A 26681-nucleotide genomic window follows, 5' to 3' on the forward strand; every position below is an offset into this window, starting at 1 on the left:
AAAGTGTATCTTCACTTCCTAGGAAATGTATAATGAGGAATTGGCTATTCTTACACAGAAAAAAACAAAAGCAGAAACATTTTATATATAGAAACATAGAAGATTGACGGCAGAAAAAGACCTCATGGTCCATCTAGTCTGCCCTTATACTATTTCTTGTATTTTATCTTAGGATGGATATATGTTTATCCAAGGCATGCTTAAATTCAGTTACTGTGGATTTACCAACCACGTCTGCTGGAAGTTTGTTCCAAGCATCTACTACTCTTTCAGTAAAATAATATTTTCTCACGTTAATTCTAATCTTTTCCCTAACTAACCTCACATTGTGCCCCCTTGTTCTTGTGTTCACTTTCCTATTAAAAACACTTCTCTCCTGAATCTTATTTAACCCTCCCCCCTTTTCCTTCTGTCCTCCAGACTGTACAGATTGAGTTCATTAAGTCTTTCCTGATAAGTTTTATGCTTAAGACCTTCCAGCATTTTTGTAGCCCGTCTTTGGACCCATTCAATTTTATCAATATCTTTTTGTAGATGAGGTCTCCAGAACATATGCACTGAAATTTCTGGATTCTGGTTTATATCTCCAATTATACAATGTATCTGTTCATCATGAAAATAAACACCTTATTCCATGTTTGCTGTCTCATGCATTTCCTGTTACTTGAACAAAGGATACAAATGCTCCAAATATAAAGAGAGCATTGAAAATATGATTTTGGAATGTAAACAGTGCCAGTCCCATATAGCAAAAGATTACATTCTCAGCCAAAAAGTTCATGAACTCGAACAACTGAAATGAGAGAGAGAGAAACAAAATTATTATTCAGGTTAAAGTAGATGAACAAGTATTAGTTGAGATAAGATAAACATACCAAACTGGACATTCTTTTCATGATCCGCAAATCAGCTCAGATTTTTTTAAAGCTCCAATAAATAAGATGATAAATAAGTAGTTTAATCTACTATATACTACTAAAACTCTTGTCATAGACCTTAACTGGGCAAAATGCTACATTCTAGAACAATTTTGGAACCAAGTACTTTACATACAAATTATGTCCAAAATCCGAAATCCAGCTATTATTTTCTACTGTAGCATGTATCAAGTGTACTTTGTACATGAGTAAAGGATTTTTTTCTGTTTTATTAATCAAGCCACATTATCTGCCCAACTTCACATCTTTAAAAGTGTTTTAACAAACATACAAAAATACAGGGATAGCTGTGATGTTGGGAAACCAGTTGACAATCTTATACAATCTTCAATATACACATTTCATATGCTAGCTAAAATGTTATTGACTACCATAGAATTTATCATAATGGAAACACTATTTGCCTAGCACAAATCACTTTGTAATTATAGTTTTTAAAGTTCCTTTACAAAACAATTACTTCTATTGTTTCCTATGACGATTTTAAAGAATGTTTTCAAAAAGGTTTTTGTCGAAAGCTGGACAATTTTTCAGCATGCTGAACGGTAGGTAACACTCCACATGACCTGCCATCCCACCTACTCATGTGGCCTTTCAAATTATGTTCATTTGGAACACAGCCAATTCAAAATGTTTTGTTCTGAATAAAAACCAAACATCTGTGCCCACCCCAGTGCATCTGGAAGCTATTTGTCCAATGTGGTATGTAATGAAGCTATTATGTTAACACGGCATCAATATTAAATTTCAGGAAAGGTTTAAAGCATTACAATATTTTCTGGAACATTCAAAATTGCATCCTGTCCATATATATCATTTCTCATTTTTATTCTCTTTGCACCATAACCTTGCCTGCTGAGATGTCACATATCTACAGTATGTATCCATCTCTCCCAGCAAAATCAGCTCTCAGACTGAAACAGACTGTCTATCCTTAAAGAAGGAGTGAGTCTGTGTATCGGTGTGTGTACGTTTTATAATACCAGTTGGAAAAACCACATCTTGACACATGTCTAGAAATCCCACCACACTTTGGGGATGGGGGGGGGAGGAGGGGGAGGATGAGAAGCTGTTATTATAGAAAAGTAGGCGATTTGGACTAAATGTAATGAGTTTTCTGGATGACACTAGGAATTGCCAGCTTTTTGCAAATCACATAGGCTCAAAGCAATAAGTTTGCACTTAATATTAACATGATTTTAAGCCATGGTTAGTTAAGTATGGTACAGTGATGTCAGTCGGATATACTGCTATGCTATCAACTATGCTTTACAAAGCACAACATTTGGGGTCACCATGGCAAAGCAAAAATTAGAGAAGTTGACTGTAGATCTGAAGTTCAGCGGTTCAAATCTCATCACCGGTTCAAGGTTGACTTAGCCGTCCATCCTTCCAAGGTGGGTAAAATGAGGATCCGGATTGTGGGGGCAATATGCTGGCTCTATTAAAAAGTGCTATTGCTAACATGTTGTAAGCCGCCCTGAGTCTAAAGAGAAGGGCGGCATAAAAATCAAATAAATAAATAAAAAATTAGAGAAACCATCTCATGACATAGCATGATACATGAACCGCCCTTGTGCTTTTGAAACTATGGTCAAAGGATTGATACTGAAAACTTTCCTAATTCTTAGATAAGATAACGTTACCTACTTTGATTTAACAGTGGTTAGATTCAAGAAAATAAGTCACTAACACATTTATTTAACAGAGAAGCACTCATTAATTTTACAGCCAATAGAACCAAATGGGGTCATCATCCATAACAATCTGAGAGTTCTTATTTTATGCTATATATTAAACAATTACAGTATCTCCAAACAAGAAGCTGGCAACATACTTAACTATTTTCATGTTGATGGAAAGTCAAAAATTATTAATGTACTATTTCTGGTCAAATATGGCATCATCCTTTGAATGACTATACAGGTATTAAAACATGTTCTCGGAAATGCCAATTGAATAGTTATGATTCCAGCAATGTGGATATGTTGACTTCACACTTTTTTGAATTTTGATGCTATGAGTCAGCATATATATTTAGGTTTGGAAAAGGATAAAACTGGGAGGGAGGAGAAATAAAACTACTTTTAAATCAACTTCAAAGATGTCACATTTAAAATTATGATTATTCCTTCAATCTAAAGTGAAAAGCAAGTAAGAATCCAGTGCACTCTAACTATCTTGTAGAACAATTCCTCCGTTCCTTCCTTCCTTCCCTCCCTCCCTCCCTCCCTCCCTCCCTCCCTCCCTAGCATTGCAAAATAAAAAGGCTTTTTTCTGGAAGGTTTACTTTTACTGTTACATAGTTCTGTAAATGGCATGCTGCTAAAGTAAATTTAAAAAATCAGGTTCAAATCCCCCTTGCTTTTCCTAGCTTAACTGCCAAAATAAAGAATGTACTAAAAGCAGATCATTTTATGACTCTCACCAGTCTTCCATTCAATTTTAGCTATTTCTTGGTCTGTAAAAAGGTTCTTCTTTTGAAGTCAGTAAAGTTGCTATATTGAATCCTCTTTAGAATTAATCAAGGGATTCAGATAAACTTAGCATAGTATTGATTTTGAGATCCTCTCTCTCCTTCAGGAATTCTATGCAGGGTGCACTAAATTCTTGAAGCTTTCTTGTTCTTCTCTTCACTCAGGAACCTTCTCCAATGGTCTTTAGTCCATTATAAATTCATTTATTTTTATCAACTAACATTGTCTAAGTCCCATCTGGTTTGCCAGCCATGTTTTCTGCCTATTTCCAATCAAACTACAGCTGCCATCTTTCTCTCTCCATAACTCATTTCAGTCTACTCTTTCCTTTACAAGAGATTCTCCCTTTCAATATGAAAATGTTATTTGTTTCAGCCCAAATTATTTTTGTAGCTTAATCTTAACCATCCTAGGCATACGTTGTATGATGGGATCGCATGGCAGATTCTGTTCATTTTCTCCTTAGAGTCCTTGGTGTTCTTTGAGCTTGCTTGCAGATGTTTCATTAGCCAATTAAGTAACATCATCAGTGCAAGTAATGGTAGAATTTCAATGGTGAAAAATATGAGCCAGCAGTGTGCAGCAGCTGCCAAAAAAGCCAACATCATTTAAGGCTGCATTAACAGAGGAATAGTACCAAGATCACGTGTAGTGTTAATACCACTTTATAAGGGTTTGTTAAGACAACACTTGGAATACTGCATTCAGTTTTGGTCACCATGATGCGAAAAAGAATGTTGAGACTCTAGAAAAAGTCCAGAGAAGAGTGACTGAGATGATTACGGGACTGGAGGCTAAAACATATGAAGAATGGTTGCAGGAAGTAGATATATCTAATTTAATGAAAAGAAGGACTAGGGGAGATATGATAGCAGTGTTGCAATATTTTAGGGGTTGCCACAAAGAAGAAGGAGTCAACCTATTTTCCAAAGCACCTGAAGGTAGAACAAGAAGCAATGGTTGAAAGCTGAACAAAGAGAGAAGCAATTAGAAATAAGGAGAAATTTTCTGATAGTTAGAACAATTAATCAGTGGAACAGCTTGCCTCCAGAAGTTGTGAATGCTGCAACATTGGAAGTTTTTAAGAAGATGTTGGATAACCATCTGTCTGAAGTAGTATAGGATTTTCTGCCTAAGCAGGGGGTTGGACTAGAATACCTCCAAGGTCCCTTCCAACTCTGTTGTTGTTGTTGTTGTTGCTATTATTATTATTATTATTATTATTAATAATAATAATAATAATAATAATAATAATAATAATAATCTTTCTGACCCAAGAAAATAGGATCTGGGCTTGTTGAAGTGAATTGCTTCCAAACCTGACATAATTCACATACATATATCTAATGATACGCATATTTGAGACATGGGAGCACATAAAACTAGATTTCAACAAAAGGAAAGGCACACTTTGAAGCTAAATTCTTATTGTTATGTCACTGAACTGACAGATAGAGCTGTGAATGTTTTAAGGATTCATTGCTACGTCTGTGTTCATCAGAAAGAAGTCATGTCTTCTTTCCAAGCTAGTTGCACCAAAATCACAAAGATAAAAAACCTTTTTTGCAGCGATATGTGGATTAATGGAACAGGTTACTGTTCAAGGATCAAAAGAAAAAAAATCAATCTCATTCTGTTTCCAAGCACCTTATAAATATAACATTTTCTTGTGTCTTGCTATTATAGTTCTAACCTCTGGCAATCAATTCTATTTCTGAAGAGATAGAACCCAATTTATTTATTTATCTTCCATTTGCTGACAGAAAAACATTCAGCCTAACCTATCAAAATTCATTAAAAGCCGAGCTTTTGAGTTTATTTCCTTAATTTAAAAAACCTGTTACATATGCTGTGCCTATAAAACCTGGTGACAATTTCAACTGAACCATCATGGCTGCAGGGCTAAAAAGACTCCTTGTAATCCGGTATGATTATACATACTGTATATCCTTTTACAATCATTTGTTTATTTAACAATCTCCCAGGTGTGCCTATTTTTATACATAATCTTAAGGAAATCTTAAGGAAAATCTCCTTAATCTTATGGAAAATAGTGGAGCAGCTAGACATACAGATAGGGAAAAAAGTTAAATATTTGGGTATTCAATTAACTGCTAGATGTGTAACAATCAAAGAAGATAATTATTATAAATTGAGAAATCAAACTGAGACTGATCTAGAGCAGTGGAAAAAATATATAGCTCTAATTAAGATGAATATTTTGCCAAGAATTTTATTTTTATTCCAAATAATGCCAATGAAACTGAAGAAAAAAAATACTTTGAAGTATTGAATATGGAAATTTATTTATATTTTATTTATATATATATTTTTTTTATTATTTTATTTTATTTTATTTATTTTATATTTTATTTTATTTTATTTTAGTATTTATTTTATTTTATTTTACTTTATTTTATTTTAGTATTATTTTATTTTATTTTATTTTTATGCCGCCCTTCTCCTTAGGCTCAATCATATGGCAAGGGAAAAAAAAGCAAAAAATAAACACAGCTAATCTTATTTATTTTGTGCAGGTCATTCTTTTAAATGTATACTATACTGCCTTGAATGATACTTTTTGTGAAAAGGTGAGATTTAGGCAGCATGGCAAAGCCCTCCTGCCACTTCCATACTCAAGTAAAACAATGGTTCCCCACTTTATTTTAGAATGGTAACACTAGAGGGAATTTCCTATAAAAACTATTTCAGGATTTGATCCTGGTTTCCACTTCCTATTCTCCGCAAGCATAGCTCTTTAATCAGATCTCCCCCATACAATCACAGCCCTTTTAAATAGGAAAAGAAGATGGGCAAGAGAACGAAGAGCTCCCACAGTCAGCTGGAAGATTTGAATTTACCCATCATCAGCTGAGCAGATTCTGGCTCTAGAGCCACTCCAAACTCCACAGCCTAGAAGAACCCTTCCCTTTTCAGTTCCCCATTGGGCTAGCTCTGCCAAAGGCCATCTCCCAATCTTGCAGCCAGTCCCCTCTTGAAGTTTTAAGGGCTGCCACGTGATTTCTATGAACTTGAGCTGAGCAGCACCAGGCAGGGCCAAAATGGCGGCTCTAATTTTCCTAGCCAAGTGCTTGCTAGAATAGAACTACAGAAGCAGGCAAGGTGGTGTGTGGTGTAGGGCAGATGCAGGAGAAATACCAAGGGCAACATGCATGTTCTTGGTGTCCCTCTTTGGGCTTTCCACTTAGGTGGCGGTGGGCGAAGAATGTCCCCCATTATGTGCCCTTTGGCCTCCTGAACAGCCAAATAAGCTCCTCTGTCTCTTTGGCCAGGATATCTTAGGGGACTCCTGCTGCAGGAATGGCGCTATGGAGCCAAGGTGGCGTTAAAGAGCCGAGGTGGCACAATGGGTAGAGTGCAGTACTACAGGCCTCTGAAGCTGACTGCTAGATCTGCAGGTCAGCGGTTCAAATCTCATCACTGGCTCAAGGTTGACTCAGCCTTCCATCCTTCCGAGGTAGGTAAAATGAGGACGCGGATTGTGGAGGCAATATGCTGTTAAAAAGTGCTATTGCTAACATGTTGTAAGCCACCCTAAGTCTAAGGAGAAGGGCGGCATTAAAAAAAAAATGAATAAATAAATAAATAAATTTTGCAACAATGTTCTTCATCCGAGAGAAACCTGCAGGTAACCAAAGCCCAATACGGCAGGCAGCTTTGGCTCTCCACTGGCACTTTGGCCTTGGGCTGCTGCCTTATGTGCATGCCACACCCTACTGCCTGCTGTTAAGTAAGACAGTTTTCTTGAACCTTTGGGGAGGGTTTCCCCCCTGCTGCAAAGAAATTGAATAAAAACAAGATGTGATCCAGAAAATACAAATTTTCCGTAACACATCTCATTGGTTCACAGAATACAGCCAAATATTAGCTATCAGTTCTAGAGAACCAGTACAAACTATCTGAATACGACCACTGAAACCACCTTAAATTTTAAAAATAGATTAAAGTACACAGAACATTCTAGGAAATAGTATTGTTCTGTAGTTTCTCCATAATGGTTGAGAAGAAAAAAATATCTATAGGTCTGAATTAATATGTAAACAGTGGAAAACATAAATGAAAACAATACTGGTAAAACTCTAAAACTGCCAATTAGATGAGCAATTGTATTTTTAAATTAGGAAAAGAAACAAAAAGCTACTTTATTCTTGATTATGGTTTTCTAAGATATTCTTTTATTGTTTCAGGATCTTGTCTTTGAATTCTGCTTATAATCTTGACATTTCCAGTGCCAGATGTATATATGCTTTGTCTTAACCATTTGCTAATACTAAAAGGAGATATTTAGCAATAGTAATAGCACTTAAAGGTGCTTTACCAATTCAAAGTGCTTTACAACCCTCTCTAAGTGGTTTAAGGAGTCAGCATATTGCCCTCAACAATCAGGGTCCTCATTTTGCCCACCTTGGAAGGATGGAAGGCTGAGTCCAGTGAGAATTGGACTGTTGAACTGAGCCAATAGTCAGCAGAAGTAGCTTGCAGTACTACGTTCTAACCACTGACCCATCACAATTCATTAAATTAACATTTAGAAGGTAGATATTATTCTGAAACAAAATATTCACCTTAGAACAATTAATTTAAAAATCACTCAGCAAGAAAGGTCACTGATCTACACGAATCTGCTTCCAATATACAAGGTACTTTGAAGCCACACTTAACAGGATTTCAAATCATGCTTTTATATTTTAAAAATATGGATGAGTTAAAAAAGACAATTTTGCTAGATCTGTGCACTCATTAGAAAATTGTTAAATCTTCAACAAATACAATACAAACAATGCAAACCTCTCAATAGGTGTTAGTCTAAGCTAGGTGTATGTACTGACAGTAGTACATGGTTTCACCCAAGTCTAGCATTTGAGTGGGAGAATGCTCAAATGCTATTGGTTGTTGTATCTGACTGCGAGAATGCTCAAATGCTATTGGTTGTTGTATCTGACTGCTCCCTATAAAAGGGCTAGTTGTCTTGGGCAGTTGTTGAGCTAAGAGATATTCTGAAGTCTGTCTTCTGTCATCATTCCCTATATTTAACATAGGCAGCTGTGGTAGCTGTCCTTGAGCCTCCTTTTCATGACTTCTCTAACCATGACTGTTGGCGCCGTTTCTGTCATTCCAAGGCACAAAAATTTAAACAGTATTCCAAGTTGAAAACTCCTATTTTAAAAAAGAATTAAACTCAAAAGTCAAAACCAGAAAATTTCTACTTCTGATCCCAAAATAATTAATAACGTTATTGACAGTGCTAGATTGTTGTGTATGCTAAGACTGTGCTAAGGTTCAAAGGGTTGATTTGTTTTATTTATTTTATTTATTTTGTCCAATACATAATGCACATTGAAGAGAATAGATATGTAATAATATAAATAAAGAAAAGAATAGAAAAAAAGATATAAAACTATAGGTGAACATATCTGAAAGGAAGAAAAGATAAATGAGATAAGGAGAGACAATTGGACAGGGGACGGAAGGCACACTGGTGCACTTATGCACGCCCCTTACTGACCTCTAAGGAACCTGGAGAGGTCAATCGTGGATAGTCTAAGGGAAAAATGTTGGGGGTTAGGGGTTGACACTACTGAGTCAGGTAATGAGTTCCACGCTTCGACAACTCGGTTGCTGAAGTCATATTTTTTACAGTCAAGTTTGGAGCGGTTAATATTAAGTTGAATCTGTTGCGTGCTCTTGTGTTGTTGCGATTGAAGCTGAAGTAGTCATTGACAGGTAGAACATTGCAGCATATGATTTTAGATCGTGTTTTAGGTGACGTAGTTCTAAGCTTTCTAGACCTAGGATTGATAGTCTGTTTCAATGATGCTTTGAATAAAATGACTCTTGAAATTTCCAAAGAAAGTAAAGCTTCCACAGTAAGCAGACGATGTTGCATAGAGGAGGAAGAGCAAAAATGGCCTATTCTTCATTGATCACATGCTGACACGAACTCATACAGAAACCAATGTTACAATCACATTTTACCCTTTAAGAATCTCTTCATAAGCCTGCGAAGGTTACCTTCTTAGGAGAAAAATGGCATGATCGTCTTTCTTTCACACTTGATTATGACTAATAAATTGAGTATATTTGAGTCAACATTTTAAAAATGCATCTCACTATTGCCCAGAAAGTTACAGGGTTCTGCCACGTCTGTAGTGTGAACTATAACGTTTAACAATCCGCAGAATGGTATTAATATTTAAAGGACATTTTAAAAATATTTTAAAGATGTTGAAATCTTTTGTGAAGCCGGTTGGAAGCAATTGTACCTGATACATGTTTCTTTAGACTGCTAACAATATTTCTTCTTCTATTTGGAGACAAAAAAAAAAATCAATGCAGATAGAAATTATTAAACTGCCAGCATGAAAAGAAACTCCTTGAAATCTTACTGTTCTACTCCTTATGAAGATCGCAGGTTGTTTAAATGAGCAAAAAACAGATAGGTTCTGTTGTGGTGAGCTCTGGCCCAGCTCCTGCCCCAAGGACTGTGGATGTGGGGGAGACATCCACATGCTGCAGGCCTGTTTTGCCCCCAGTGGAATCTGCTGATGAAGGCTCCTCTGACCAAGAAGACATGAGTGACAGGGAGGAGGAGAGTGTGGCAGATAGCTCAGAAGGAGATCAATTATCTAGCTCCTCCTTGGATTTGGAACAAGAGTTAATGATACAGCCACGCATGCGGAGAGCGATGCATAGGCAACAACAACTGAGAGATTATTATCAAAGAAAATGAGGCCACCTGTGGTTGGGTGGGGCTGTGGTAATTAGTGAGGCTGCGATAAATAGCAGCCTGTGGGTTTGGCCATTGTGGAGGATTATCTGATCGTTGTGTTTCGTGCCTGCTTTACTGACTTTGACCTTTTGTGTACTGATTTTTCCCCACTTTGAAACTAAACCAGAGCAAAGTGTGTTTCACTTTGTGGAAGAAGAAGAACTGTGAATTGCCTCACAGCTGCAAGCTAAGTATCACAGAACTGATAAGGGACTTGTACCAATTACCAGTTTGTTTGGAGACCAGTGCTCTTTGTTATACCAAAAGAGGGCTTAGGTTAAGTGAATTTTCATTATAAAGAACATTGTTTTGAATTTTCAAACGTGTGTGTGTCTGAAATTTGTACCTGTGAATTTTTGGGAGGAGTGTACCAGAGAGCCCAACAGAACAGGTTCTTGCATCGATTTCTGCAGGGCCTCTGCTAATCCTTGATGATTTTCTTGTGCTAGACATATTTCATTTGTTAATTTATTTTTTAATTTTATTGATTTATTTTGTCCAATACACAATAATACACAATGAAGGTTATAGAAGATATAGTAGAGAAGAAATACGAGATATAGGAGAGACTATAGGACAGGGGACGGAAGGCACTCTAGTGCGCTTTTGTATGCCCCTTACTGACCTCTTAGGAATCTGGAAAGGTCAACCGTGGATAGTCTAAGGGTAAAATGTTGGGGGTTAGGGGATGATACTATAGAGTCCGGTAAGGAGTTCCACGCTTCGACAACCTGATTACTAAAGTAATATTTTTTACAGTCAAGTTTGGAGCGGTTAATATTAAGCTTGAATCTGTTGTGTGCTCTTGTGTTGTTGTGATTGAAGCTGAAGTAGTCTTTGACAGGCAGGATATTGCAGCATATGATCTTGTGGGCAATACTTAGATCATGTTTAAGGCGTAGTTCTAAGCTTTCAAGACCCAGGAATGTAAGCCTAGTTTCGTAGGGTAAGTGGAGGAATGAAGGGCTCTTCTTGTGAAGTATCTTTGAACATTTTCAAAGGTGCTAATGTCTGAGATGCGATATGGGTTCCAAACAGATGAGCTGTATTCGAGGATGGATCTGGCGATAGTTTTGTAAGCTCTGGTAAATAGTGTGAGATTTCCAGAGCAGAAGCTACGTAGGATTAGATTAACAACTCTTGAGGCCTTCTTAGCTATATTGTTTCAGTGGGCTTTGGCACTTAGATATTTAGTTATTAGTATCCCCAGGTCCTTGACCAAGTGGGGATTATCTGTGATAATTTGTTTACTAAGTTTGTATTTGAAGTTCTGATCCTTTTTGCCGATGTGTAGGACAGAGCATTTGCTGGTTGAGATTTGGAATTGCCATGTATTGGACCAGTCAGAAACTGAGTCTAGGTCTTTTTGTAGAGTAGTTGGCTGAAGAGTTTTCAAAGTTACTTTGTACAGGAGAATAGATGATTCCCCCTTCACCAAAACAGTTCTGCCATCTTTTAAATAATAAACAAATAAACATTACTTCATCAAGGAGGTTTGTGTGGTGGTTAAGCAGTTAAGATGCTGGGCTTGTCAGTAGGAAATCCAGCAGCACAGGTTTGAGACCCAAACGCCACATAATGGGGTGACCCACTTTTCTTGGCCCAGCTCCTGCCAACCTAGCAGTTCAAAAGCATGCAAATGGTAGAAAAATAGGTAGCACTTTGGAGGAAGGTAAGCACTCAATGATGTTATGCTGGCCATGGGTCTGCGTAAAATGTCTTCAGGCAGTGCTGGCTCAATGGTCTTGAAACCGAGATGAGCAGTTATTGCCCTCTATAGTCAGCAATAACTAGCGGGAGTAAAATTAGCGGGGACTTTATCAGGGAGTAGAAGATATTAGGAGGGATAAATAAAAAATGGTTATGCTAAGAATATAATTCCATCAAGGTCAGCTAAGGCATGAAGGCCACCTAGCTGTTAAATTAAAGCAAACATGTTTTAATATTGGACAGCAATGATACAGGTGGATACTATCAATCAATATCAACTTTATTTGATTAGTCAATCGACCATAGCAAAGCAAGAAAAAGGACCACATCGGTCATCATAAAACTGTGACTGGTTAAAATACAGTAAAATTGGCTAAAATAGAGGGAATTTGAATAAATAATAAGTTAAAATGCAGGTGGATACTAGATCACTTCAGTGACAAAGGCAATGCCATTATTTCATGCCATGTGGGAAAAGGCAATGCTAGCCCAATTTGACAAAGAAAAGCATATACCATGTTTTCCCGAAAATAAGACACTGTCTTATATTAATTTTTGCTCCAAAAGTTGTGCTACGTTTTATTTTCGGGGGTGCCTTATATTTCTCAAATAAGACAAATTCACAGGCAGAAAAGCTGACACCCCAAAAGAAAGTGTACCATACGGTACACTGATTACGGTACGGTACTTGTCAGTATGGCACCCACACACACAAACGATGGCACTTATATGGTACAACAGTATACTCCCGCTATTGTAGCTTCCGGCCACCAGAGGAATGGATTGCTTGAGTTCGAGGCTGCTCTTCTCCGAAAGAAATGCCGCCGAGCATCACAAGAAAAGGTTGCCTAGACTGTAGTGGCAGTGAGACAGCAGCAGACTGTGTCTGCTGTACTGGATGGTACAAAGCGATGGAAGGGGCCAGCAGGGAATGCCACATTATTACGGTACCGCTATGAACAGCTTTGAATGGTACCGTATGTTTTCCCACCATATCATATGTAAACTTGACTACGCCTTATTTTCGGGGGGTGCCTTATATTAGCAAATTCTGCAAAACCTCTGACATGCCTTACTTTTGGGGTACGTCTGATTTTCGGGGAAACATGGTAGTTGGACAAAATAAAATAATTGACTGCATAATGCGAGGTGATGTCATGCAATGCATTACTGAGGAACATTATGGATCTTCTAGAGTAAAAATGATGCTTATGATGTGACTTGATTCAAGCCTTGATTAATAAAACAATTAATATTAAATATTAATCTTACACTACTTTAAGGTTCTAGCAGATCTCTGTGATAGTTCATTTAGAAAGATATGCTGCCTCGCTTGAATTGAATGAAATGTGTTTCTGTATGCACAAGAGCACTAAGTGAAGTGGTTATCAAAGTAGGAAAAAAATGTGTATAGACATCGATACACACATAGTGCTCTTGTGCATACAAGAGCACTACGTGTGTATCAATGTCTATACACATTTTTTTCCTACTTTGATAACCACTTGACTTTCTTTAAGAACTTTTGGCATATCTGTTCAAAGGATATATTTGGCATACATCCATATTCTTCCCATTGCCAATCAAATAAACAGAATAAATGTCTGACTTAATCTCCTTGCAACAGCAAATCATTTGTTTTTAATTATTCCAGACACTACTTATATTCAAGACATGTGGGTGATTTATTAAATCTAATCCTTGTAGAGAGGGAAGATTAGACTAAAATTTGAAACTATCTGTCTCTAGGTAAAATGCTCAATATACTAGAAAATGAGGGTTAACAAGGCTACTTACCATCTGGTATGTTTATATTTTCCATAAATCAAAGGCCTTCAAAAGAAATTTTGGTCTGATACAAAAAGGCTATTAGCAATTCAGATTAGGAGGATATTTTCTGCCTCCTATAAACCATCTTCAACTGTGATGCTTGCTTTTTTAATGCTATGTATTGGCTGTCCGCAGGTTTTGCTTTGACCTTATTTTATACCAGAGAAAGTTACACCATAAAGATCTATAGAACAGTACTATTTGCAACACAAAGATGGAATACATCAATATAATATTACATGCTTTGAAAGGCAGATGTCCTATATAAAGATAGGTCCCCCCACCCCCAAAGATGAGCCTTTACTATGATGTGGTGCTAGCTACCAGTTTGGATGCTTCAAATATGGTTTGGACCAATTCCTGGAAATCACAGACATCAAGGATTCTTAGCCTTGATGGCAATATCATTGTCTTTGAAGGAGAAACCATTGGGCTTCCTTGTGCAGTTGTTTGGCCACTGTGAGAACAGATTTCTGGACTAGATAGGTCAGTGCATTGCTTATGCTCTTATGTAAAATGCCTCTTGCTGATTGGGGGGACATATTGCATATTTTCCCTCTTATTACTTTGCTGGTTAAGACTGATTGTTGAGGATTTATTATTTGTTAATAGATAAAGGATGAAATGAAATAAAAAGATTTTAAGTTGAAATATTAGAAAAATGATGTTACTGAAATTGTACTTTTCTTAATAAAAGAGAAAGTCATTTGTTTATATTTTGTTTTTTTCATTCACGTATTTTTCTTCCCTTTTTTGCTTTTTCATTCTTTTTTGTTTTATTCTTCATTTGTGTTAATGTTTTATATTTATATTTTAAAATTTCAATAAAACCTTTTACTAGAAAAAAGTAAAACAACAAGGAAGGATTTTGCTGAAAGCTTTTCTTCTTCTGAATTTAACACTATTGAATATGAGAAAGAAAGGAATCTATGTAATTTCAAAACTTGTGGCATGAAATCCTACAGGATTCAGAAGAAAACTGCACACAGATAATGACGTAGTCAATTGTTCCTGGAAAGGAACTAAAAATAAAAACAGATGATGGACACTAAATTCACATTTATTATAGGAAAAGGAATATATAGAAAAAAAACCCCCAAAGGAAATAAATATATTTTTAGAGGAAAAACCGAAACAACCTACAATGATATAAAACTTATGGGACATTCTAAAAGCCTATACAGAGGAACCACTATAGCCTATACTGTTAAAAAAATAAACAAAAGTGGCAGTGATATAACGAACAGAAGATAAAATATACAAAATCTTAACTGTATATAAACATGAGCTAAACTTAATGGAACAAGAATATATTCAAAATATCAGACTAACAAAATAGATGTTTTTTGAAAATGTTAATAAATCTTGCAGGTGGTTGGTGTATAAGATTAAAAAAGAAAAAAACCAGACTCATACACCAATTAATAGATGAGGAAGGGGAATTACATCATAATGAAGAAAAATTAAAAGAAATTACCTTAGAATACTACAAGAAGCTATACAACAAGGAGCAGATAGAATCTAATAAGATAGACAGCTACTTGGCAGAGAGAAATATGCCAGAATTAGAAGAAGAGGATAAGACAATGTTAAATAGAAAAATTACACTAATGGAACTCCAAAATGCAATTAAAAGACAAAAGAAGAATAAATCTCCAGGGCCTGATGGATATCCTGGGGAATTTTATAGAAGTTTCAGAGACACATTAGAACATCTACAATTGAAAGTTTATAATAAAGCACTACAGAAAGCAAGAATGCCTGAATCGTGGAGGGAGACATACATTATCTTGATAATGAAAGAAGGTGCCAATACAAGCCAAATTCATGATTACAAGGCCAATTTCATTGTTGAACTCTGATTACAAAATGTTTATGTCTATCATAGCAGAAATAATTTAAAAAAACAAATAAGATTATACACACTGATCAAAATGGATTTTTACCAATGCTGCAAATCAGAACTAACATAAGAATATTTTAAATATAATTGAATATTATGAAACGCATCCAGAAAGACAGATCACACTGATCTTTCTGGATGAGCAAAAGGTGTTCGACAACGTAAATTGGCAATATATTATAAAATTAATTAAACGTGGAGTCCACGTTTTGGCCGCCCAGAAAGGACGTCTCCATGACGTCAAAGCTCTGCCCCTGGAATTCCCTATTGGGATTTCCGGCCGACAGCTCCACGGCTCTTCTGGGAAGGTGACAACCGGGCGGCAGCACTTTTCGGCATTCTCCTGAACTCGAACGCTGAACCCGAACTTTTGCCGAATTTCCAGGTTCGGCATTCGGAAGAATCCCAAGAAGCCCCCCGGATGTTTCAGAAGGTGACAGCTGGGCAGCGGTGCCCAGCGGAGCACCCATTTTTTCCAATCCTGGGAGGTGGGGTTTCCCATGGAGGGGAGCGTCAGGGGAATCCCAGGATCGCAAAAACGGGCACTTTGCTTGCAACTGAAGTCTGGAGGTGGGGCATCCTGGCTGCGGCAGCCTGTTTGTAAGGTGAAAAATGTTCGCAAGAAGAGGCAAAAAAATTCCGAACCCCAGATTCGTATCTCAAAAAGTTCATATGATGAGGGGTTCGTATCACGAGGTAGTACTGTATTTTAAAACGCAAAGATTAATAGCTTCTTCACTTTATTTTTTCTTAGACCAAGAATGTTTTCTACTTTGTTAAAAGTCAGAAGTTAGTGGTACAATAAATACCAATAAATCCTAACATTGCAGTGATTGTTCAGTTTGGGAAGAGCAGATTAATTGTCTATAAAAGACTTGCCCTATCTAGCACTGCAGCAAAATGTAGTGGACCATATCCAGAAAGGTTTGATGAAAAAGAATGAGGTCTTTCTTTTGTCAGTTTTAGACAAAACCACTTGCCTGTCTAGCTAAATGTCATACAATTCCTTAGAATGCCAGATATAAAAGGACAGCTGTTTGGAGTCTTCCAAATACTTATTGCGAAGAAATAACTGTAGTGCAGCTAGTGCTAGTTATTAAATTCAAAATCCATATCAAATGTTCAGCTTTGTTGATTATTGCGAAGTAGGTAGGCACTTTGGAAATTTATGATATAGGTTTGGACAAAGCAGAAAGCTCCAAGGAATCCAGCCATACTGACAAGGAATTCAGTGATATTAGTTTATCATATTGTTTATACAAAGTCTCCCATCTTAGAGTCATTGATCTGAAAAAGAAAAGAACTGTCCTTTGTAATGTAAGGACCCATGGTCTTTTTCATGCAATTTCAATTATATATCTTTAAATGAGTAATTTGATTATAAGTTTCTTGATTTGTATATATTATCACAGAAAAAGCATCATATCAGCCTCCAATTCTGGTTTTAGAATATCATGATTAAAAGAGATTATACATTTACTGCACAATGAAAGGACAAATAAAACAGTAGTGGTGGAAAAGTAGTAAAAACCTACTAGTTATAATGTTCTTGTTAATAAGCCTAAGTGGTTGTTTTGATGAAACATCTGGATTACGTTTATCTATTTTCCCACTTTCATTTTAAATGTAGGCTTCTAAATGTGACTCCAAGTTACTTTATATAAAAGAACGAAATGAAATCCTTAGTATTTCGGTTTTTCCTCGCACGTCATGCCAATTTTCTTTGCCCCTTTGATTTTCTTTTTCAGTGTTGACTTCAGAACTTCTCTGGACATATTCCTTAAATTTTCTTGTCAAGATTCTGGGAATAGTTTGCCATTGCCTACTTCCTAGGGCTGAAAGAGTGTGATTGGTTCAAGGTCACAGATGACTTTGTGCCCAAAGTGGGAATATAACATATGGTTTCCCAGTTTATGGCCTTATGCCTTCACCATATAACTGGCTCTCTGTTCCATGTAATAAAACATTTATACTTAACCTACATATTTTAAAATATTACCTGTTTAGGCACTTCAGAATAGCTATATGGAATTCTTGAGAAGCCTAATTAGAAGAAAAACTATTAAATGCAATGCTTTTTAGATGTACAGAATCCTGAAGATTGGGATTCTAATGCATTCAACTCCTAAAGGATAATCTCTAACAATTTGGTTTGATTACATTTTTTGACACAAGAGGCAAAATTAGATACTAAAGATGACTATGAGCTCACAATCTGTTTATTATATCAAGAAATTAATAAAATACATTGTTTTCTAACTGGGAGAAATCCCAGCAGTGGTGAGCAGGTATTCCATTCCATATTTCATTTGCTATTACTATTATTTATATATTTTTTCTATGTTACACACAGACATATCATAATGTGTATGCATATTGACAAGGCTCAACAAATAGTTATGATACAGTGATCAAATACTGTGGGAACAAATAAGGGAACAGCAAATCATCCAAGAAGGATGCTTTCATGGACGCTGTGTTAGATCTGGGGTTCCAGAAATGTTCCTCTAAATACCTGATTTCTCCTTTGCAAAACTCATCCTATAGAAGCTGCCTGCCTGCCAGAATGTGGTGAGCTGAATTGTATTACCTATGACTCACACCTAGTTTATCTTTTTGGTATGCAAATAGCCCTGACTCTGGCATCTTTCCCGGAGGCCTGTCTGATAAGTCTGTAGCTGTGAAAACCTATTTCAATGAACTTTCAGAGACCAACTTTTGCTTGTAAATGTGGCCTTTTCATATAAAGAGTGTAATTCAAAGCTTATGTCATGGATTTTCATCTTTTGTTTCAATCTGAATAAGCCTGGACTAGAACAACTATAATACAATTTTGGAGCAGAAATTTAGGATTATTATGCAGTCATATTAGGAGTACAGTAAAAAAATACAGATATAAGTAAGTACATGAGAAATTAGCTATGAAGTTGTTTTCATTTCAAGATTTCATGGGCAATTAAAATGGATATTTTTATCCCAAACCAAAGAAAAGAAATCTGAACATACAGTTCATATAGTTCTTGATTATAGAAGTAATAAAACAATAACTAGAACTGATATGATGTATCAAAACTACTATTAAAGCACTAAAGCATAACAAGGTAAGGAGGTTGAACAACAGAATCAATGAAGGCACCAGTTATTTACTTGAGGGTTACAAATAGAGTGCTTAGGTTGAAAGTAAGGTAACTGGTTATTTTCACGGATTATAGAATTTTCTGTTTTGAGGTTTTTGATGCTGCAAATCTCTTTCCCAACAGCATATATGTTCAAGTGTTCTCTTTTTCTAGAGAACACTCAGCCAATTCATCTATTACTCCAGTTCTATTCCCTACAGAACTCTTTGGCCTGTACTTTTTCTTATTTGAAAATCTGACACCTGCAATATTCAGCTGAACTTAATGTATCTAAATTGGTAGAATAAACTGGAGGTACCCGAAACAGTCACATTTTGGAAAAAAAAGTAAAATAATGCACATCACCATCAAATTGGCTGTTACCACATCATTAAACATGGTCTAAAATTATGGTACCTAATTGCTTTATCTATTTTTGGATACAAAACAGATCAATTTCATTACTAGAATCTACAGAACCAAAGCGCTACCTTTCCTGAATTATGATTCTCAGTTTTGAATCCTTCACCTAAAGGAATTTTAGTCCCTGTTTGTGAAATATATGTCAGTGATTCCAAGCAAAAGACAAGATAGAAACTCCATCAAGTTATAAGCCCTTGAGCAAAGTATATATCCAGTAGAGGCCCAGACTGACTTAATAAAAGGCACTGAAAACTATCACCAGCTCTGTGCATTTCATATCTATGATGACATTTGATGCTTCTTGCCTCAAAAGAAAAGCAGACCTTTGTTAAATTTTGCTTAGCAGAAAAATTGCCAATGCCTTTGCCAGCAAAGCTCAGTTGTTGATATACTTCTCCCTTAATGAAGATACAGGGGGGCTTTTTGGCGGTGAGGGGAAAGGTGGGGGTAATGAAATCTCTCCAGGCTTTGTGGCAGCTTTGTGAGATACCCAATTACTGTTGCAGAAGATACAAGCAAACAAGGAGTCAGAAAGATGGGAAGACTGCATACTCTACCTGTTTAGTTCTCATTTTGGAGTCTTCTGACAGATTGTTGTATGTATAATGGGCCTGTGTAACTCCACAAAAAAGAACTGCCACTATTCCTGAAAAAAAAAACCAACAACCACACATCAAGCTGTTTTCATTTCCTCCTAGAATGCATTCAAAAGGAAAAGGGGAGGATAGAGAAGGTGGAGAGATTTGCCTGCTTGAAAAATAATTAAACAACATTAACTGTCTATAAAAAAGCCATAAGAGGGTGTTATAATAATTTGCTTCAATGAACTAGAATTTAGCTTTGATCAAAATAATTTGAGGTTAGGAAGCTCTTGCATCTTGCTGTAATGTGATCAGCTTACTATACATCTATACATTTTTGTTGTTTGAAGACTCTCTAACTCAAAACTGAACAAAAGGCACATTAACTCCATGCAGAACTCAAAATAGATATAGATCTAGGGGAAACAGCTACCCATATCTATAAGGAAGCTACAACCCCCCCCCCCCCCCATCCCTCTGGTGAAAAAAAACAAAGCAGGCTATGTAGCTAAATTCAAAAACCAGTACAAAAATATATGCCACCAAATAAAGATGGAATGCTCCAACTATCACATCAAACAAGAGGAAAACCTTCTGTGCACAAAATCCAACCGCACGTTTTACAACTTCATAAATAACAAACTCAAGTATTCCAGACCTTTCCCACCACTGAAAGGACACAACAACAAATAATGCTATGATGAAACAGTCAAAGCTAACCTCTTCCACACATTCTTTGTCTCAGTCTTTGTAAACAGCAATGGGTCATGCCCAAAGTTCCCTACACGTACCACAGATACTACAATGGTTTAACACAAATAGACTTCACTGAAGACAACATTGAAAAAGCACTGTGCAGCCTAAAACCTTTCTGTCAATCAGACCTAATGGACTATGTGTATGCTTCCTAAAAAAGCTCTCCACAGCCATAGCTGAATCATTAAGCATAATCTTTGAAAAATCCTCCAGTACCAGTTTCCTACCAAATCTGGTCATTAGCCACAGTCATCCCCATCTTCAAAAAGGGAGATCCCAGTCTAGTAGAAAACTACAGACCAATTTCTCTATGTTATGTCACATGCAAAGTCATGGAATCAATCATAAACCAATCCATTACCCTCCACCTAAAAACTAACAACCTACTTACAAACAAGCAATTCGGTTTCAGGAAAAATTATTCTGCAATCTACATCTACTACACTGCAAAACTTGACCAAGGCAAAACAATAGATGCAATTTATATAGACTTCTTTAAAGCCTTCGACTCAGTGGTTCATGATAAACTACTTCTGAAACCAAAATCTTATGGCATCTCTGGACACCTACATGACTGGATAACTGTGTTGATAACTGTTTTGTCAAACAGACAACAAGTGGTCAAAATAGGGAGCACCCTAGCTAATCTCATTCCTGTTAACAGTGATGTACTCCAAGGCAGGGTATAAAACCAACACTCTTTATACTCTATATAAATGACCTTTGTGATCACATTACAAGAAAAACTGTGTTCTCTTTACTGATGGTGTAGAACTCTTAACACCACTGACAACACTGCTACCCTCCAAAAAGACCTTGACTTTATGTCAGAATGGTCAAACATCTGGCAACTCCAAATCTCAACCAACAAATGCTCTGTCCTGCACATTGGCAAAGAGAATCAGAACACCAAATACAAGTTGAATTAAAAAAACCCTTGCAGATGACCCTCACTCTGTCAAAGATTTTTGAATACTCATATCAAATGACCTGGGCACCAAAGCCCACTGCAAAAACATCATCAAGAGTTGTTAACCTTAGCTTCTTCTCTGGTAATATCACACTACTAACCAGAGGATACAAAACATTTGCCAGACCAATCCTTGAATACAGCTCATTTGTCCGGAACCCACACCACATATTGGACATAATACATTGGAAAGTGTCCAGAGATACTTTACTAGAAGAGTCCTCCACTCCTCTATGCGCAACAGAATACCTTACGCAACCAGACTTGAAATCCTGGGCTTAGAAAGCTTAGAACTACATCATCTACCTAAGCATAGCTCATAAAATTATATGTTACAATATCCTACCTGTCAACAACTATTTCAGCTTCAACCACAACAATACGCAAGCACACAACAGATACAAACTCAAAGTGAACCACCTAACTGTAGAAAATACAAATTTAGCAACAGAGTGGTTAATGCCTGGAACTCACTTCCTGACTCTGTGATTTCATCACCAAACCCCAAAAACTTTACCCTTAGACTGTCCATTGTTGACCTCATCTGATTCCTAAGAGGTCAGTAAGAGGCGTACCTATCGTCCCTGTCCTAATGTTTCTCTCTTATCAGTACCCATATTATGTACATAATGTTGTATCTATATATATATATTACAAATATGTACTTGACAAAATAAATAAATACAAATGTGCCAATAGCTAGAGTTTGCTTTTACAGATAAAATCACATTACAATAGATTCTCAACTGCATTATATTTATTAGTGAAAATATTCAATTTCCTTCTGACATTATCCAACTTTTATTTCAAAATGCTGTTGCTTACTTAACAATTGTTAAAAGAAAAAAATATTCATGGGCTCCCTTTTCATTAATAGTTAGAGAAAGCCTTCACTATCTGGAACTAAAAATAATTATTTCATTCTGAACAATTCCTTATGAAGCTGGATGTTGATTTCCAACAAAAAATAAAAATAAAGGTTCAATTTTAAGAAAATACTGAAATGCTGAATTCATTGGTGCAACTTGGAGAAATAAAATTGTGGCTGCAGATATGTTGGTTATGACCTTTAAAGCCCTTCATGGCATCGGACCAGAATATCTCTGAGACCACCTTCTGCCGCACGAATCCCAGCGACCGATTAGGACCCACAGAGTGGGCCTTCTCCGGGTCCCGTCAACTAAACAATGTCGGTTGGCGGGCCCCAGGGGAAGAGCCTTCTCTGTGGTGGCCCCGATTCTCTGGAACCAGCTCCCCCCAGAGATTAGAACTGCCCCCATCCTCCTTGCCTTTCGTAAACTCTTTAAAACCCACCTTTGTCGTCAGGCATGGGGGAACTGAGATATCTCCCCCAGGCCTATACAATTTATGTATGGTATGCTTGTATGTATGTCTGCTTAATAATGAGTTTTTAAAAAATATTTTAAATTGTAAATTATTAGATTTGTCATGAACTGTTTTTATTGTGTTGTGAGCCGCCCCGAGTCTACGGAAAGGGCGGCATACAAATCTAATAAATAAATAAATAAATAAATAAATAAACAAATAAATAAATAAATACATACATACATACATACATACATAAATAATACTGTTATTTAATTGTTGGTTACATACAAAGTAGCTCTGCCTAATCTGAAAACAAAAGATTTATGGTTTTGTGAAGAATTTATTTTTAGATGCTGAAATGATCATATAAGTAATCCCTTTTTCGATGAGTGCAAATTTTAAAGATGATCAATATTATTATATAAATATGTTTTATTATGCATTATATGTTTGGAGGATGGGCTTACTCCAGCAAAAGATGTGACCAAGGACAACAGAACCAGCAAAATAAATTGCAAATATACTGCTAGAATGTCATCTTTGAGTCATAATGTAAATGAGGCAATCTTCTGCTAAGAAATTTCTATTAATACACAGAATAAGCAATTGAAAAGTTGGCAGCTTTGTTTTTCCTTTGAATGAATCTTTCAAATGAAATGAAATTTTTAAGTTTTATTAAATTTACAGCCACCCACCCCAACCAACCCTGGAAGGATTATTATAAAAACAACAATGATACTCCCTTTTCTGCAACATGGCAAAACCAGGCATGTAGAAGCCATGCAACTATCCTCATGGAGTGATCAGAACAACCTGGAACTGAACACATAAAAATGGCGGTAGACTTTCTGAAAAACCCTCCCATACAACCCTCTCTTACAATACTAGACAAACCAGTATCAACAGAAGAGACCTTGCAATTCCTAAGTTCTACCATATCTCAAGATTTAAAATGAACACCTAATATCAAAAACATCATCAAAAAACCACAACAAAGAATGTTCTTTCTGTGCCAACTCAGAAAGCTCAAATTGTCCAAGGAGCTGCTAATTCAGTTCTATAGAGGAATTATTGAGGCTGTCATTTGCATCTCTATAAATATCTGGTTTGGTTCTGCAACCCAACAAGACAGACACAGGCTTCATAGGATAGTTAGAATTGCAGAAAAAACAATTACTACCGGTACCAACCTGCCTTCCATTGAGGACCTATATACTGCATGAGTCAAAAAGAGGGCGGGGAAAATATTTACAGATCTAATATCCTGAACATAAAATGTTTCAACTCCTCTCTCAAAATGATGCTATAGAGCACTGCACACCAGAACAACTAGACACAAGAATAATATTCCCCTGAACACCATCATTCTGCTAAATAAATAATTCCCTCAACAAACTATTTACTAAATCTGCACTACTATTGATCTTTTCATATTCCTATCAACTATCTCCTCCCATTTATGACTGCATTATTGCAACTTTGTTTCAACCCAGACAAGACGGAGTGGCTGTGAATCTTGCCTCCCAAGGACAATTCCATCTGTCTGTCCATTACCCTGGGGGGGGGGAAACTACTGACCCCCTCAGAGAGGGTTGGTAATTTGGGCGGCCTCCTCGATCCACAGCTGACATTGGAACATCATCTTTCGGCTGTGGCGAGGAGGGCGTTTGCCCAGGTTCGCCTGGTGCACCAGTTGCAGCCCTATTTGGACAGGGAGTCATTGCTCACAGTCACTCATGCCCTCATCACCTCGAGGTTCGATTACTGCAACGCTCTCTACATGGGGCTACCTTTGAAAAGTGTTCGGAAACTTCAGATCGTGCAGAACGCAGCTGCGAGAGCCATCGTGGGGCTTCCAAGATTCGCCCACGTTTCTTCAACACTCTGTGGCAAGAATTGGCTGCCGATCAGTTTCCGGTCACAGTTCAAAGTGTTGGTCATGACCTTTAAAGCCCTACATGGCAATGGACCAGATTACCTCTGGAACTGCCTGCTACCGCACGAATCCCAGTGACCGATAAGGTCCCACAGAGTTGGCCTTTTCCGGGTCCCGTCGACTAAACAATGTCGTTTGGCAGGCCCCAGGGGAAGAGCCTTCTCTGTGGCGGCCCCGGCCCTCTGGAACCAACTCCCCCCGGAGATTAGAACTTCCCCACCCTCCTTGTCTTTCATAAACTACTGAAGACTCATTTATACCGCCAGGCATGGGGGAGTTGAGATAGCTCTTCCCCCTAGGCCATTACAAGTTATGCATGGTATGTTTGTGTGTATGTTTGGTTTTATAATAGGGGTTTTTAGTTGTTTTTTATTATTGGATTGTACATGTTGTGTTTATTATTGTTGTTAGCTGCCCCGAGTCTGCGGAGAGGGGCGGCATACAAATCCAATAAATTATTATTATTATTATTGTTGTTGTTGTTGTTGTATCCTTAAGATTTATATTGACTGGTTCCTAATATTATTTGATTGCTTATTTATTCTCTATGACTATCATTAAGTGTTGTACCTTATGATTCCTGACAAATACTGTATATCTTTTTGTTTATGCACACTGAGAGCATATGCTCCAAGACAAATTGCTTGTGTGTCCAATCATACTTGGCCAATAAAGAATTCTACTCCATTCCATTCCATTCCATTCCATTCCTGAATATTATGGCAATCCTTAGTCTATCTTCAGGTTTCCTACATACCCTGCCATCTCAAATACAGGCCCCAGCCAACAAATCATCTACCAACTTAATTGCCTAGCCTCACCCACAAAAAACAACTCCCACATCTGCTTCTTCAACATAGCATTCAAAGAATATAGGTCAGGGGTCCCAACCCTCAGGCCACACACTGGAACCAGTCTACAGCCTGTTAAGAACTGGACCACACAAGCACTGGGTGAGTGAAGCTTCATGTACACATGCATGAGATCTAGAATTCGCATATAATGTTAGTTTATCCAATTCTAGATGAAAATTGCTAAGCTGATCACATAGGATTGCATCTATTCCTTTAAAGCCTGGGCATGCATACATACATACATACATACATGCATGTATTGATTGACTGATTGATTGATTGATTCATTAATTCATTCTATGCTTTCCAATCCCATGGGACTCAGGGTGGCTAAATATATTGATCCACATTGCTTGCCTCCTCTAGAGCTTTTTCAACATCACCAAGAGGTTGATTTTCAGGTCTAATCCACTTAAAGCTGCTTATGATCAAGCAATGAAGTTATTTATAATTCCATTACTTCTGATGCTTCTGAAAGCATTGTATATGCCATATTGATTGCCACCATGGAAGAACAAATAAAGTACTAAATATATAACATGAAAAAGCTGTTGGCTATTCCTGGGATTCAATTGATAGGAATTATTATTGATATTTTTAGTTGAGGTTTAGGTTTTTCCTCATAAAAGAAGAAAACAAAAAAACAATTTGTTCTGGACTCCAGAAATGGTTGGGAGAAAGAAAATGTTAGAGGCTCCACTAAATCCTAAATCTTATAATTGAGAACTGTATTGAAATTCTTTGACACAAATATACTGCTTAAAAAAGTAAAGGGAACACTCAATAACACATCCTAGAATGAATGAAATATTCTCATTGAATATTTCATTTACACAACTATTCCATTTGCACAACAGCATGTGAAATTGATTGACAATCAGTGTCGCTTCCTAAATAGACAGTGTGATTTTACAGAAGTTTGATTTACTTGAAGTTATATTCTATTTTTTAAGTGTTTCCTTTATTTTTTTGAGCAGCGTATTTATTTATATAGAAACATAGAAACATAGAAGTCTGACAGCAGAAAAAGACCTCATGGTCCATCTAGTCTGTCCTTATACTATTTTC

General features: G+C 36.8%; 1 protein-coding gene across 2 annotated transcripts in view; it reads right to left on the reverse strand.

The window, feature by feature from the left end:
• Positions 1 to 26681, reverse strand: part of SLC9A9 (solute carrier family 9 member A9) — a 280377-nt gene that overhangs the window by 115757 nt on the left and 137939 nt on the right. For both annotated transcript variants that reach the window (XM_070753367.1, XM_070753366.1), the window contains exons 9-10: positions 19745 to 19833; positions 680 to 793 (exon numbers count right to left, since the gene is read on the reverse strand). In XM_070753367.1, coding sequence (XP_070609468.1) covers positions 680 to 793; positions 19745 to 19833 — 203 coding nt within the window. The remainder of the gene's footprint in view (positions 1 to 679; positions 794 to 19744; positions 19834 to 26681) is intronic.

This window comes from Erythrolamprus reginae, chromosome 5 (assembly GCF_031021105.1).
Source record: "Erythrolamprus reginae isolate rEryReg1 chromosome 5, rEryReg1.hap1, whole genome shotgun sequence".
NCBI classification, from domain to species: Eukaryota; Metazoa; Chordata; class Lepidosauria; order Squamata; family Dipsadidae; genus Erythrolamprus; species Erythrolamprus reginae.